At 48.1% G+C, this 16,161-nt stretch overlaps 1 protein-coding gene across 1 annotated transcript in view; it reads left to right on the top strand.

The window, feature by feature from the left end:
- Positions 1-16,161, top strand: part of adcy5 (adenylate cyclase 5) — a 442,325-nt gene that overhangs the window by 226,128 nt on the left and 200,036 nt on the right. The window contains exon 2 of the mRNA XM_067987067.1: positions 11,825-11,974. Within this exon, the coding sequence (XP_067843168.1) occupies positions 11,825-11,974 (150 nt within the window). The remainder of the gene's footprint in view (positions 1-11,824; positions 11,975-16,161) is intronic.

A 16,161-nucleotide genomic window follows, 5' to 3' on the forward strand; every position in this document is an offset into this window, starting at 1 on the left:
CCCGCTGATCGGCACTGGCAATGACATTGTGAACGTGTTAATGAAGGACGGGTCTACGGCTTTCCTCACAAAGTATCGCACAAAGTCTCCACCAGCACATTTACATTATCGCTGCACAAAGCCACCAGGGGAAAGAAAAGAAAGAAGACTTGTATTTATATGGCACCTTATCACATAGGAACATTTTTTTTTTATTCGTTCATGGGATGTGGGCGTCGTTGGCGAGGCCGGCATTTATTGCCCATCCCTAATTGCCCTTGAGAAGGTGGTGGTGAGCCGCCTTCTTGAACCGCTGCAGTCCGTGTGGTGACGGTTCTCCCACAGTGCTGTTAGGAAGGGAGTTCCAGGATTTTGACCCAGCGATGATGAAGGAACGGCGATATATTTCCAAGTCGGGATGGTGTGTGACTTGGAGGGGAACATGCAGGTGGTGTTGTTCCCATGTACCTGCTGCTCTTGTCCTTCTAGGTGGTAGAGGTCGCGGGTTTGGGTGGTGCTGTCGAAGAAGCTGTGGCGAGTTGCTGCAGTGCATCCTGTGGATGGTACACACTGCAGCCACGGTGCGCCGGTGGTGAAGGGAGTGAATGTTTAGGGTGGTGGATGGGGTGCCAATCAAGCGGGCTGCTTTGTCCCGGATGGTGTTGAGCTTCTTGAGTGTTGTTGGAGCTGCACTCATCCAGGCAAGTGGAGAGTATTCCATCACACTCCTGACTTGTGCCTTGTCGATGGTGGAAAGGCTTTGGGGAGTCAGGAGGTGAGTCACTCACCGCAGAATACCCAGCCTCTGACCTGCTCTTGTAGCCATAGTATTTATGTGGCTGATCCAGTTAAGTTTCTGGTCAATGGTGACCCCCAGGATGTTGATGGTGGGGGATTCGGTGATGGTAATGCCGTTGAATGTCAAGGGGAGGTGGTTAGATTCTCTCTTGTTGGAGATGGTCATTGCCTGGCACTTGTCTGGCGCAAATGTTACTTGCCACTTATGAGCCCAAGCCTGGATGTTGTCCAGGTCTTGCTGCATGCGGGCAAGGACTGCTTCATTATCTGAGGGGTTGCGAATGGAACTGAACACTGAGCAATCATCAGCGAACATCCCCATTTCTGACCTTATGATGGAGGGAAGGCCATCGATGAAGCAACTGAAGATGGTTGGGCCTAGAACACTGCCCTGAGGAACTCCTGCAGCAATGTCCTGGGGCTGTGATGATTGGCCTTCAACAACCACTACCATCTTCATTTGTGCTAGATATGACTCCAGCCACTGGAGAGTTTGCCCCCTGATTCCCATTGACTTCAATTTTACTTGATGCCACACTCGGCCAAATGCTACCTTGATGTCAAGGGCAGTTACTCTCACCTCACCTCACCTCTGGAATTCAGCTCTTTTGTCCATGTTTGGACCAAGGCTGTAATGAGGTCTGGAGCCAAGTGGTCCTGGCAGAACCCAAACTGAGCATCGGTGAGCAGGTTATTGGTGAGTAAGTGCCGCTTGATAGCACTGTCGACGACACCTTCCATCACTTTGCTGATGATTGAGAGTAGACTGATGGGGCGGTAATTGGCCAGATTGGATTTGTCCTGCTTTTTGTGGGTATGACATCGGAGCTGCTAAGCGAAAAAAGACCAAGATCTATCTAGTTCGCTTTCTGCTGTCCTGGCAGTCGCATGACACGACGAAAATGGAGTTGTTGACTAATTATAGAAATCAATCTCTATCAATTAGTCTACAACAGACCCCAGACGTGAGGTGAGGAAAACCCCCAGTGGTGGAGAATTTTTGGAACCATGGGTCTAAAGTCGCCTGTTCCTTCCAAACGATGCTTCACTTACCACATGTCATGTCACAAATTCCTCATGTACTGCATCCCAAATTGTTATTTTCTGAAAGAAATCTATCTAATTTGCATTTGAATGAATTAATACTAATTGATGTCCTCGTCTCCCTTTGGAGCCTGCTCCATAGATTGACCACGCGCTCACTGAAATATTGGGGGTAATATTAACCCCCAAGAACGGGTGGGTTGGGGCGGGTGGGAGGTCAATATTTGGAGTGGGACCCCATCCCGGTTCCAACGTGTCCACTTCTGGGTTTAACCCAGGCAGGTTTGTCTGCGTGTGCAAAGCCGACACCAGGAAGTCCGCGCCCATTTAAAGCCGGCGGGCTGATACTTAAAGGAGCAATATACCTCATAGGGATACTTGAGGTACTTAATATTTTGTGTATTATAAAACGTAAATGAACTTAACCTTACCTGTTCGGGTTTCCCATCGCTTCCGATTCGCGTCAGGTGAAAGGAGGTGGGAAGGGCCGGATCCATGAGGTGAGTGCCTTTATTGCACTGCTTGTGGGCCCGGAGGAGCAGGAGTGCTTCATCCAGGCCGACAGGACCCCCGCGATCGGCTGGCTCCCCCGCCCATTCCGATCTCCGATGCTAGCTGACCCCCCCCACCCCCGCCCCATCCCCGTCAAATCCCTGATCTCGTCGCTGGCTGACCTCCCTGATCCCCAATACTGGCCGACTCCCCCGATGTCGTCGCTGGCTGCCCACCCCCACCCCCCCCAATCCCCGATGCTGGCTGACTCCCCCGATCCCCAATGCTGGCTGACCCGCTGCCCCCCCCCCCCCCCCCCCCGATTCATCGCTGGCTGACGCCCCCTCTCCCCCGATCCCCAATGCTGGCTTACCCGCTGCCCCCCACCGATTCATTGCTGGCTGACGCTCCCCCGATCCCCAATGCTGGCTGGCCCCCTGATCCCCGATGGTGGCTGACCGCCCCCCCCCCCCACTCCCACCGATGTCATCGCTGGCTGAACCCCCCGATCCCCGATCCTGGCCAACCCCCCCCCCCACATCGGTATCATCCACATCCTTCCCCCACCCCTCCAATTTTTTGCAGTGCCGATGAGCTCTCTCTCCCTCCCACCCCCTCTCTGATCTGCAGCTCCTTTCACTGCCGACAGGCAACCAGCCTGTCAATCCGGCTGCCTGGCGTGTGGGAAATCTGGAAACTCAAATACTTACCTTCAGTTGAGTTGCGATCGCAGATTGCAATGCACTGAATTCATTTCCGGGTTCCCCACGCGAATACCTGCGGACCCCCCTGGGTGCCTGCCTCCGAGTGAAAACCATGCCCATTTTTCTCGCAGGTCAGTTTTGAATTAACCCCCCCTTCAAGCGCAGGCCGTGTCCTCTGGTCCTGCTGTCCTGGATGGTCCACATTATCTAGTCCTTTTAGCATCCTAAAAACAGCAATTATATCATCTCTCAACCTTCTCTTTCCCAGTGAAAACATGCCCAATTTACATAATCACTCTCCTCTGTACCTTTTCAATAGCTGCAATATCCTTTTTGTACTGTGGCGACTAGAACTGTACACAGTATTCTAAGTGCGGTCACAACAATGATTTACAATTCCCTCAGCAATATTTCCAACTGCATCATGTACAGTGAATTACTTTGAAGTGTACTGACTGTTATGTAAGTAAGAGAGCAAGCCAACTATTTCACACACATACAGATCTCACAAACAGCAATGCGATCCATGACTATTGCATTGCAAACATATTGTTACGCCATCCAATCAACTGACCCTAACGTGCAGACAGACTAGATGCAGGGAGGATGTTCTCGATGGCTGGGGAGTCCAGAACCAGGGGGTCACGGTCTCAGGATACGGGGTACGCCATTTAGAACCGAGATGAGGAGAAATTTCTTCACTCAGAGGGTGGTGACCCTGTGGAATTCTCTACCACAGAAGGCAGTGGAGGCCAAGTCATTAGATGTATTCAAGAAGGAGATAGATATAGTTCTTAATGCTAAAGGGATCAAGGGATATGGGGAAAAAGCCATGATCATTTTGAATGGCGGAGCAGGGCCGAATGACCTTCTCTTGCTCCTATTTTCTATGTTTCTATAGCTTCCTTGGTGGTTAGTTGGTGAAGGCACTGTTTGGTGTAGTACTGAGCCGTTACGATGCTGAATGATCCCAAGTTTGTTCCCAAATTGGTGTCCAGTTACCTAATTTCAGCTGGTGTGCTACAAATTGCCTCTGTATGCCCAGGCCAGAGAGGAGAATAACATCATCTCGGGTTTCCCGCTTTGGATCCAATGAGTCTCACTGAAAGTGCTCAGGCTTCAATCTGACGCTTTCCATGGTTGGACCAACCTGCGAGTGCTCGCTATGTGGATTCACTCATGAAGAATGAGCAAGGTACCAAAACGAAATTTGTCAATTTGGTCTCAGTCCTGTTCCTGGTGGGCATGGGTTCACAATGCAAAACTGGCACAGACCGACCATGAGAACATCTTCCATTTGTACAGCGCCTGATCACATTTCTCAGGGCACTTCACACACATTGAATTACTTTGAAGTGTAATGATTATTGCCAAGCTCAGCAGTCACTTTGCACACAGCGAGAGCCCAGAAGTAGCAATGAGTTGATTGACTCGTTTTGGTGGTGTTGGTTGAGGAAGGAATGTTGGCCAGGAAACTGGTTGAAATACCTGATCTCCCAATTGGTGCCATGAGATCTTTCAGCATCCACCTGGGTCACTAAAGCAGGACCCGTGTTCAACATCTCATCCAAGAGGATGGCACCTCCCAGAGTGAAGCATTCCCTCTGTACGGCACTGAAGAGTCAGCCTAGATTTTATGCTCAAGTACTGGAGTAGGGCTTGAATTTTTAAAAAATTATTCGTTCGTGGAATGTGGGCATCGCTGGCGAGGCCGGCATTTATTGCCCAAACCCTAATTGCCCTCGAGAAGGTGTTGGTGAGCCGCCTTCTTGAACCGCTGCAGTCCGTGTGGTGAAGGTTCTCCCACAGTGCTGTTAGGAAGGGAGTTCCAGGATTTTGACCCAGCGACGATGAAGGAACGGCGATATATTTCCAAGCCGGGATGGTGTGTGACTTGGAGGGGAACGTGCAGGTGGTGTTGTTCCCATGTGCCTGCTGCTCTTGTCCTTCTAGGTGGTAGAGGTCGCGGGTTTGGGAGGTGCTGTCGAAGAAGCCTTGGCGAGTTGCTGCAGTGCATCCTGTGGATGGTACACACTGCAGCCACAGTGCGCCGGTGGTGAAGGGAGTGAATGTTTAGGGTGGTGGATGGGGTGCCAATCAAGCGGGCTGCTTTGTCCTGAATGGTGTCGAGCTTCTTGAGTGTTGTCGGAGCTGCACTCATCAAGGCAAGTGGAGAGTATTCCATCACACTCCTGACTTGTGCCTTGTAGATCGTGGAAAGGCTTTGGGGAGTCAGGAGGTGAGTCACTCGCCACAGAATACCCAGCCTCTGACCTGCTCTTGTAGCCACAGTATTTATATGGCTGGTCCAGTTAAGTTTCTGGTCAATGGTGACCCCCAGGATGTTGATGGTGGGCGATTCGGCGATGGTAATGCCGTTGAATGTCAAGGGGAGGTGGTTAGACTCTCTGTTGTTGGAGATGGTCATTGCCTGGCAATCCACAACCTTCTGATTCTGAGGTGAGAGTGCTACCCACTGAGACCACTGAAAACTATGAAAAAAGTTCCTCAATTTTGACTTTTTTTGGCTGTATAAAATGTCAAATGAATGGTTTTGGCGGGAGTATTTACTTCAACTAGGCCCAGCCCTGCACTATTAGAATTGTAACTTCAGTAAAAGGGAGTTCTTTGTTTATAAATGAACAGGCAGGTCTAACGTTGAGTTCTAAAACTTATTTTCATTATTTAGCACTGCTGTGGATTACCTTCCAGCTGAAAGATAATGAACAAAATTGACAAGTGAAATCTCAGAACAAAAAGAAATTAACCTCCACTGCAACTGCTGAGAACAAGGCGACACGTATCCCTGGGAACATTGCTTTGTCCAAGGCTTCCAAACCTCAAGTCGATATTTATGCGGTGATCTTGCCAGTGTTTTTATATTTGTCTTCACGGACTTTCTTGCGTAACTATAAAAATTTGGATTTTGCCTGAGCTGAATTTTTTTTAACATTTTCTAATATTTCTGCAATGTTAAATCCAGCAGTTTTCACGAGGCGTGATATTTCAGTAGCTGGTGTACTGAGCAAGGGTTGTCTTTTATGATCCCCAGCTCATTCTATCTTTTAACTAGCTATGGGGTAAGTAAAAGGCGCACTTCAGATCATAGAGGACGTGAGGTCTCAAGAGAATATCTCGCACAAAAAGCCGGAAACTATGACTTTGCGCTCCATTACTGAATTGGAGCCAGGCTGGTCACGTAACCTTAAGCTGACTCACTGCAGCTCCTCGGCTAAAATTGTATCTGCTGAAAACTGCTGGAGAGAAACAGGGAGAAACAAAATGGAAGCATGTAGATATACGGGTAATAAGAGGTTACAGCGCCATTGGTTGGCTGAAGAAGGGTCATTTCATGGTCATGTGGATGCCTTCAGCTGCTTAAGCCCTAAACTCTGGAATTCCGGACGGACTGCAGCGGTTCAAGAAGGCGGCTCACCACCACCTTCTCAAGGGCAATTAGGGATGGGCGATAAATGCCGGCCTCGCCAGCGACGCCCACATCCATGAACGAATTTTTTTTTAAATTCTCTCCCTGGACCTCTCTGCGTCTCTCTCGTCCTTTAAGACCTCAAAACCTACCTCTCGTCACCTTATGTGACTTGGTGTCAAATTTTGTCTGATAATCGCTCCAATGAAACACCTCGGGATGTTTTAGTACATTAAAGGCGCTATATAAATGCAACTTGTTGTTGTTGTATATAAAGAACTGCCTTAAGGGGGATGGACAGAACAGGAGCAGCAGAGAACAAACAATTGGACAACTTGAACACCTGTTCTCCAAAGGATTTCTGTATTATCCCTCTTTTTACTATGTGTTTATGTATTATCCCTTGTTACTGTGTGTAACTAGTTGTACTTGATTATTAAAATTGCTGATTGCCACAGTATTGGTCATCTTGTCGAATCAGTCCACAATTAATATGGCATTATGAAGTGTTAATCAGTAAATGAAGGGGTGGAGGTTGGAGCTGTTATGTACAATCTCAAGCGTTTCATGCTATTGTGAGAAGAGGGTTGAGGTGTCGCTCCATTCCCTTTGCTTAGCGGAGGGGAGGTTAGTCAAAGAGTCACTGAGGATCCTCATGCTCACGCATCAAAGGGTTGGGATGGACTTTGTCTCTCTGTCTCTCTTGATGTCTCAGACACTGTGCACTAGCAGACAGCAACAGGATGTCCGGGCCAGTGGGCTTTTGAACATCTTAACTAGAAAAGTGATCTTACCATATTCGAAACGAGTAAATTGCATCTTCGTTATTTTACTGTGACCGAGGGAGAGTTGGAAATCGACCGTTCTCAGTGTGGAATCTGCGTTCTGTTCATTCGTGTGTTTTGCGTACAGTAAACAAGCTGTTCGTAGTCGTGCCTCATCTCGCTCGAGTACTTTTCAGTCCGTCCTCCGTAAAGAGAGGAGAACGCATGTGACTGGCACATGTGACACTTCAGTTGACCATGGCTGAGACGTGGGTCTCGCTCCGGAAACCGTCGCACGGTGGGCGGGACGCCTGCAACACGCGGCCGGAGACGTCGGCTCGAGTTGGGCCTCGGACCTCGTTTCCATAAAACCGGGGGAGCTGCGGACGCCAGTCGGGGCAGCTCGCCGGTCAGGACCTTCGCAGGAAGCTCCTGGCGCGTGGGTCTTGATTGATTTACAAGAAGCGAGTGAACGTCTGCATTAAAATAGCAGGCGGATTGAAGTGCGCCAATTGGTCAATGGTTGATACAAGTTAAAAGCGATTTATGCCTTTTTATGCCCGGAGTTTTGTTGTTATCAGTCTATCTCTGCTATCTCACAATAATGTGGAGATGCCGGTGATGGACTGGGGTGGACAAATGTAAGGAATCTTACAACACCAGGTTATAGTCCAACAATTTTATTTGAAAATCACAAGCTTTCGGAGCTTTCCTCCTTCGTCAGGTGAGTGAGTGAAAGGTTCTCAAATTGCATATCTTATATTAGGTTGGGACACGATCACACCAATCAAAGGTGTCGTTGGTGTTTCCTGCTGTTAACTGTTTTTAATACAACTGGACATTCTCTCTCTCTGCCTTTCGGGTCTCTTTCTCTCTCTGTCTGTGTAATCTGACCCATTGTGTATTCAGTATACTGGGACGTACTGTTTTCCGTGGCTAACCTGTCTGAACACCAACGACACCTTTGATTGGTGTGATCGTGTCCCAACCTAATATAAGATATGCGATTTGAGAACCTCTCACTCACTCACCTGATGAAGAAGATAATCTCCGAAAGCTTGTGATTTTCCAATAAAACTGTTGGACTATAACCTGGTGTTGTAAGATTCCTTACATCTCACAATAAGAGGAGTCCAGTATAACATGAGTTAACATCAAGGGGTTGAATTTAAATGGGGGGGTGGGGGGGAGGCAGTGGGGGTTCTCCCGATCGGATGATTGTAACTCCAGCGGACGATCGGCAGAAACCCCGGAAAAACGCCTTCAATAGTGTTTACGCCATTTCTCCGTGGTTCCAAGGAACAGGAGTAGGCCATTCAGCCCCTCAAGCCTGTTCTGCCATTCAATTAGATCACGGCTGATGTTCTGCAAAAGTTACAGCGGCCGATCAGGGGAATCCCCATAGAAAGTCCCCCCCACCCCCGCCACGAGTTTAACCCTGGGATGCCACTGTGACAGAAATATATTTTTTCTCCATATCAGATTATTGATTGAATTCCTTATTACTAGTAGTGGTACACAGAGTGCTAATGCCGATTTCTGTGAGCTGTCTCTGCATGGTGCAGAAATACACATTTGGTTCTGATTGGTGAGGGTGGATTTCATTTTGTAACCAGAGGTGATTTTATTGTACTTTTGTTGATTGAATGCAGAGGCTTTGGGTTGTACCTGTTTTGTAGTATCTTTGGTAACCGGATGGATGAGACGTTAACTTTCAATCATCATAGATTTTTCAACTGGAAGACAAACATCTCTTACGTTTGACCAACGCTGGCCCACCGTCTAATCCAAGTCAAAGGAGGTGTCAGCCTTGGCTCATCAGTAGCGCCCTCGCCACTGAGTCACAAGGTCATGGGGTCAAGCCCCACTCTTGGACACATGATCCAGGCGACTTGAGTCCACTCACAAGGTCTATGCGTGGCAGCAGGAGAATCGCAATGGACCGCACTTCATCCACAAGGCCCGGGGATAGACTACCTGCTTGCCTTGTTTGCTACCACTGCCCAGGAAGGCTCTGGCTTCCATGCCCAGTCTGCGCCAGGTTGCCTGATCTTGGCCAGCATGGCGGTGGGCTGCTAAAAGTGTCCTAGTACCCCTGTGCTGTACTTGTGAAAATCAGTCAAAGTTCTTGCTCCTGTCTACCATCCATTGACCCCTGGTCACTGTCTGAGACAGGCGTAAACACCAGACCGTTCAAGATCTTGGCGTCCTATTTGACCCTGAGCTGAGCTTCTGACTCCATATCCTCTCCATCACCAAGACCTCCTACTTCCACATTTGTAACATCGCCCGTCTCTGCCCCTGCCTCAGGTCTTCGACTGCTGAAACCCTCACCCATGCCTTTGTTACCTCTAGACTTGACTATTCCAATGCTCTCCTGACCGGCCTCCCACCTTGCACCCTTAACAAACTTGAGCTCATCCAAAATTCTGCTGCCCGTATCCTAACTTGCACCAAGTCCCGTTCACCCATCACCCCTTGTGCTCGCTGACCTACATTGGCTCCCGGTCCGGCAATGCCTCAGTTTTAAAATTCTCATCCTTGTTTTCAAATCCATCCATGGCCTCGCCCCCTCCCTATCTCTGCCACCTCCTCCAGCCCTACAACCCTCCGAGATCTCTGCGCTCCTCCAATTCTTGCCTCTTGTGGATACCCAATTTCCATCGCTCCACCATTGGTGGCTGTGCCTTCAGCAGTCTAGGCCCTAAGCTCTGAAATTCCCTCTCTAAAGCTCTCCGCCTCTCTCCTTCTCTCTCCTCCTTTCAGGCGCTCCATAAAACCTACCTTTTTGACCAAATTTTTGGTCATGTGTCCTGATATCTCCTTATGTGGCTTGGTGTCAAATATTGTTTGATGATCGCTCCTGTGAAGCGCCTTGGGAAGTTTTACTACATTAAAGGCGCTATATAAATGCAAGTTGTTGTTGTTTCTGTGAGCTATCTCTGCATGGTGCAGAAATACACATTTGGTTCTGGCCGGTGAGGGTGGATTTAATGTGCATCTAGGTCTTAGTTTCTGTTGTAACCAAAGGTGGTTTTATTGTACTGTTGTTGATTGAATGCAGAGGTTTTCGGTTGTACCTGTTTTGTAGCATCTTTGGTGACTGGATGGATGAAACGTTAACTTTCAATCATCATAGATCTTTCAACTGGAAGACCAACGCTGGCCCACCATCTAATCTCCATCGAAGGATGTGTCAGCCTTGGCTCATCAGTAGCGCCCTCTCCACTGAGTCACAAGGTCATGAGTTCAAGCCCCACCCTTGGGCACATGATCCAGGCGACTTGAGTCCACTCGCAGGGTCTATGCGGGCAACAGGAGAGTCGCAGTGGACCGCACTCACCCACAAGGCCCCGGGGTAGGCTACCTGCTTGTCATGTTTGCTGCCACTGCCCAGGAAGGCTCTGGCTTCCATGCCCAATCTGTGCCAGGTTGCCTGATCTTGGCCAACGTGGTAGTGGGGATGCTTAAACTGGGCATAGGACCCCTGTGCTGCATTCGTGAAAATCAGTCAAGGTTCTTGCTCTTGCCTACCATCCAATGACCCCTGGTCACTGTTTGAGGCTGAACCAGACCGTTCAAAACCTTGGCGTCCTATTTAACCCTGAGCTGAGCTTCCGACCCCACATCCCCTCCATCACCAAGATCTCCTACTCCCGCCTCCGTAACATCGCCCGTCTCCGCCCCGCCTCAGCTCATCTGCTCCTGAAACCTTCGTCCATGCCTTTCTAATCTCTGGACTTGACTACAGCCGGCCGGCCTCCCACCCCGCACCCTCTGTAAACTTGACCTCATCTAAAACCCTGCTGCCCGTATCCGAACCCCTGTGCTCGCTGACCTATATCGGCTCCCGGTTTGTTTTCAGATCTGTCCACGGCCTCGCCCCCCCTCCCTATCTCTGTAACCTCCTCCGGCCCTACAACCCTCCGAGATATCTGTGCTCCTCCCATTCTGGCCTCTTGCGCACCCCCAAATTTCATCGCTCTACCATTGGCGGCCGTGCCTTCAGCTGCTTAGACCCTGAGCTCTGGAATTCACTCTCTAAACCTCTCCACCTCTCTCTCTCCTCCTTTAAGATGCTCCTTAAAACCTTCCTCTTTGACCAAGCTTTTGGTCACCTGTCCTAATATCCCCTTATGTGGCTGGGTGTAAATCTCTGTCTGATAATCACTCCTGTGAAGCGCCTTGGGACATTTTACTATGTTAAAGGCGCTATATAAATGCAAGTTGTTGTTGTCTGTGCGGACGTTGGGTGAGAATGTTGGGCTTGATGATGATGACTGACTACCTTGTTGACACATGTTATCCAGATTCAAACATGTAGAATAGCAACTTAGCCAGATACCAAAGTGTTTAGCACCTGTGGGACCATGGTCTAGTTGGGTTGTCACCTTCAGGGAAGGGGAGGGGGGTGGGGGCAGAAATTGGAGGAGGGGGATAAAAGAGATGTGACAATAACATCACAATGGGAGAAATATATAAATATAGTTTTTCACAACTAGTAAAAGTTTTTAACTGCTATTTCACTGACCTTTGTAGCTGTGATCGTCGTAATCTTCCTGTAACAAATTATAACAGCGTCCCGTTTTTAACCCTCAACATTGTTCCTCTTTCAGCTCATCTCCAATGTGCTAATCTTCTCCTGCACCAACATCGTAGGCATCTGCACCCACTACCCAGCGGAGGTGTCCCAGAGGCAGGCGTTTCAGGAGACACGAGAGTGCATCCAAGCGAGATTACACTCCCAGAAAGAAAACCAACAGCAGGTAAGAAACTTGGCAACAGCGTCAAAGACGTCGCATGTGCTGATTGCAGTCATGGAAGGTTACGGCACAGAAGGAGGCCATTCGGCCCATCGTGTCCATGCCGGCCGAAAAAAGAGCCAGCCGGCTTAATCCCACTTTTCCAGTATTTGGTCCGTAGCCCTATAGCTTCAAATGCACATCCTGCGCTCGCTGACCTACATTGGCTCCCGGTCCGGCAACACCTTGATTTTAAGGAGATGATTGACAGTGGTGAAAAGAAGCCGGGGTTTATCTTTGCATTTCAGGTGGAACCAAGAGCAGTGAGCAGTTTTTAAACAGAGGAGAGCAGGGCCCGATAGTGCTTGATGTGGTCCAGCCAGATCTGGGGATGAATGGCTAAACCAGGTGTGCGCCATAAAACGTTCAAATCTGCGTCCCTTGGACATAAGGGACCTGGGATGGGGGCCGTACCATGGGGTGGGAGAGGGTAAGGACTTTACTGGGGACAAGGCCATCAAAGGTGGAGGTGAGGGTGCGATTGAGCAGATCGGTAGCTGTAAACTTGGGAACATTTGAAGTCACTCAATTCAAATTACAAGATAATTCGAATTTGTATTGTGTTTAAAAAAAAAAGCTTCCAGTTCTTTTTTATTCCATTTGATTAATTCAAGTTGCTGCATAATTCAGATTTTATTTTTAGTGCAAGACAACAACATCCAATTATCAGTAGACTGTATCACACAGAGAGGAGAGTGGGTGTGGCTCATTATGCTAAGGACCTGAATAATTCATGTTATGCTAAAATTATATGAATAATGAATGTTTCTGGGAAAACCTCTTATGAATATGTTAAAAGAACATACAAGGAAAACATTTAACGCTAATGAGGCTCATTAACAACCATTGCACAGACAGAAAAGAACGAACTTCCAGGAGAGAGTTCTACAGCTCATCTTCGAAATAATGCCACGGGGTCTTCTCCATCCACCTGAGAGTGCAGTCGGAGCCTCGGTTTAATGTCTCATCTGAAAGACGGCACCGCCTGACAGTGCAGCACTCCCTCGGTACCGCACTGCAGCGTCAGCCTAGATTTTTCTTTTGCTGGCGTCTGCTGGAGTGGGTCTTGAACCCACGACCGTTCCTGACTCAGGTGAGAGTGCGACCCGCTGAGCCGCGGCTCGCACTGGTCAGGGTTGCAGAGCTCAATCCGTTAGACGGTGGTAAAAATCCCGGGATACTGTGCAGTAAAAATGGAACTTGACTTATTCAGTCACAGTAGATCAGTGGCCCTGATAATACATTGTGCAGTTCATGGAGTGCTACACCATCATTGTTGTAACACAGAGAGTATTCTGCTTCACTGTGTAGCAATGCCACAGGACATCTGCTAGCATATACTTTACTGGCATTTATACAGTGCCTTATCAAATTGAAATGTCGTAGGTGCAGTGACTGTTGTTGCATTGGCAAACAAGGCAACCATTATGGACCAAGGACATCCCAGAAACAGCCCTGCAATGAACGGGCAACTTTTATGTTTTGGTAGCATCTGTTGTTGGCAGAATGTTGTCCTGGATACCAGGAGAACTCCCCGCTCTCCCATTAGGATGCTTACCAGCCATCGGAACCACAAGAGCAGTGGAGACACAACCTTGGTTTCACATCTCATCCAAAGATTGGAGCAACCTATGTGGGTGTCAGAAGAATAAATCTTGGGGTTTGGCTATAAGGAACATACGAAAATGATGGGCAGGTAAAGACCAGCTGGTTCATCAAGCCTGCCCCACACTCATGACACCCTGAACATTGTGACTAGACACTTCCTACCCCCCCAACCTCTCTCCGCCTCCCTCCAACCACCCCCCCACCCCCTCCCCCGACCTCTTCTGGGAGAGGCAAAAAAAATAGAAAAAAAAACCCAGAGCAAATAAGGAAAATTCCTCTCCAACCCTCTCAACTGATTGAAACCAGTCCAGGAGATCTCAGTCTACCAATACTCACTGACCAGGTTCACACATGAAGAACGGTCAATTGGTGAGCCTCCGGGAGGCTGCCAGCACCCACAAGACCAGATACCAGCAACCTTCTGTTGGCTGGGTCGCCAGCTTTAGGAAAGAATTGAAAGGGGCGAAGGAATGCCTCTAATGGTGCTGTCCTGGTGAGAGTGGGTTAATTACCTCAATATCAACCTTTGCATTTATCCTTATTAAACTCTCCACAAAAATAGGAGGTTTGGCAAACAGAGAGGAGGAGACTTCAGGACTATACAATCACGTTAGTGGAATGAGCAGACTGGTGGCAGATGCGATTTAATGCGGAGAAGTGTGAGGTAATATGTTTTTGGGAGAGGAAAAAAGACGCATACACTTATTGGAAAGACGATGAAGGGTGTGAGAAACCTAGGGTACAAACACATAAGCCTCTGCAAGTGTAAGTGTAGGTAGATAAAGCCATGAAAAAAAAGGCGGCCTTCGAGACACACGACAACGCAAAATCGTCGAGCAGAAGTTGATAGCCAAGTTCCGCACCCATGAGGACGGCCTCAACCGGGATCTTGGGTTCATGTCACGCTACACGTAACCCCACCAGCAAAAAAGGGGGAAAAAAAATTATATGTTTTTTAAAATTCTCTCTCTCTCTCTGCCATTTTGAGTTTCTTTCTGCCTGCCTGTGTAATCGACACAATGTATATCTAGTGTACTGGGACGTGCTGTTCTCCGTGACTGGCCTGTTTGAATAACAACGACACCTTTTGATTGGTGTGATGCTGTCCCAACATAGTATAAGATATGCGATTTGAGAACCTTTTCATTCATTCATCTGACGAAGGAGATAATCTCCGAAAGCTTGTGATTTTAAAATAAATTTGTTGGACTATAACCTGGTGTTGTAAGATTCCTTACATGAAAAAAAACAGCATTTTGTGTTTTACAAATAGGAACATGGGATACCATAGTCAAGAAGTAATGATAAATTTGTACAAAGCATTGGTTCGGCCACTGTTAAGGGTGCTGTGTGCAGTTTTGGGCACCCCGTTACAGAAAGGACAGCGTAGATTCACCAAAATGATGCCCGGGATGGAAAGCTATAGTTACGAGGAGAGGCTTGAGACAATGGGACTATTTCCAATGGAGCAAAGGAGATTTATTAGAGGTTCTTAAAATTATGAAAGGTTTTTATAGCGTGAATCAGGAAAGACCATTTCCTCTGGTTGGGGAGTCAGTGATGATGGGTCACCAATTTAAAACTGTCACGGAGAGAGGTGAGGGGAAATTTCTTTACACAAGGGATTGTTGGAGCATAGAATACTTTGTAACGGGGAGCGGTTGAGGCAGAGACCATGGCTTTTAATGGAAAATTGGATAAATATTTGAAGCAGATAAAGATATAAAACTATGGGGACAGAGAGATGGAGTGGGATTAGTGTTGGATTGTTCGAGTTGTCACGATCTGGAATGCACTGCCTGAAAGGGCGGTGGAAGCAGATTCAGTAGTAACTTTCAAAAGGGAATTGGATAAATATGTGAAAGAGAAAGATTTACAGGGCTATGGGGAAAGAGCAAGGGGAATGGGACTAATTGGATTGCATTTTCAAAGAGCCGGTGCAGGCACGATGGGCCGAATGGCCTTCTCCTGTGCTGTACCTACTATGATACCGTGATAAAAAGAGCCAGCACAGACACAAGGAGCTGAATGGTCTTCTGAGCTGTAAACTACTATTGTTCTAAATAGAAGTCCAGGTGACTCCAGCTGTTCTAAGACAGTTAATAGCTGAGCCACATCTGGGACATATTTGGCCGTTAAAATTGCTCCTATGTAGGTTATAGGACCCCAATTTCTAGGAGTAGGGGGCACAGTCTAAAAGTTAGAGCCAGACCTTTCAGGAGCGAGATTAGAAAACATTTCTACACACAAAGGGTGGTAGAAGTTTGGAACTCTCTTCCGCAAACGGCAATTGATACTAGCTCAATTGCTAAATTTAAATGTGAGACAGATAGCTTTTTGGCAACCAAAGGTATTAAGGGATATGGGCCAAAGGCAGGTATATGGAGTTAGATCACAGATCAGCCATGATCTTATCGAATGGCGGAGCAGGCACGAGGGGCTGAATGGCCTACTCCTGTTCCTATGTTCCTAATTTGCAAATTAAAAGGGCCTAGCGCTACAAACAGGCGGGCACTCCGGCCGCCCATTGGAAGGCCCCTTCC

The sequence above is a fragment of the Heptranchias perlo genome, chromosome 7, assembly GCF_035084215.1.
Source record: "Heptranchias perlo isolate sHepPer1 chromosome 7, sHepPer1.hap1, whole genome shotgun sequence".
Classification (NCBI taxonomy): Eukaryota; Metazoa; Chordata; class Chondrichthyes; order Hexanchiformes; family Hexanchidae; genus Heptranchias; species Heptranchias perlo.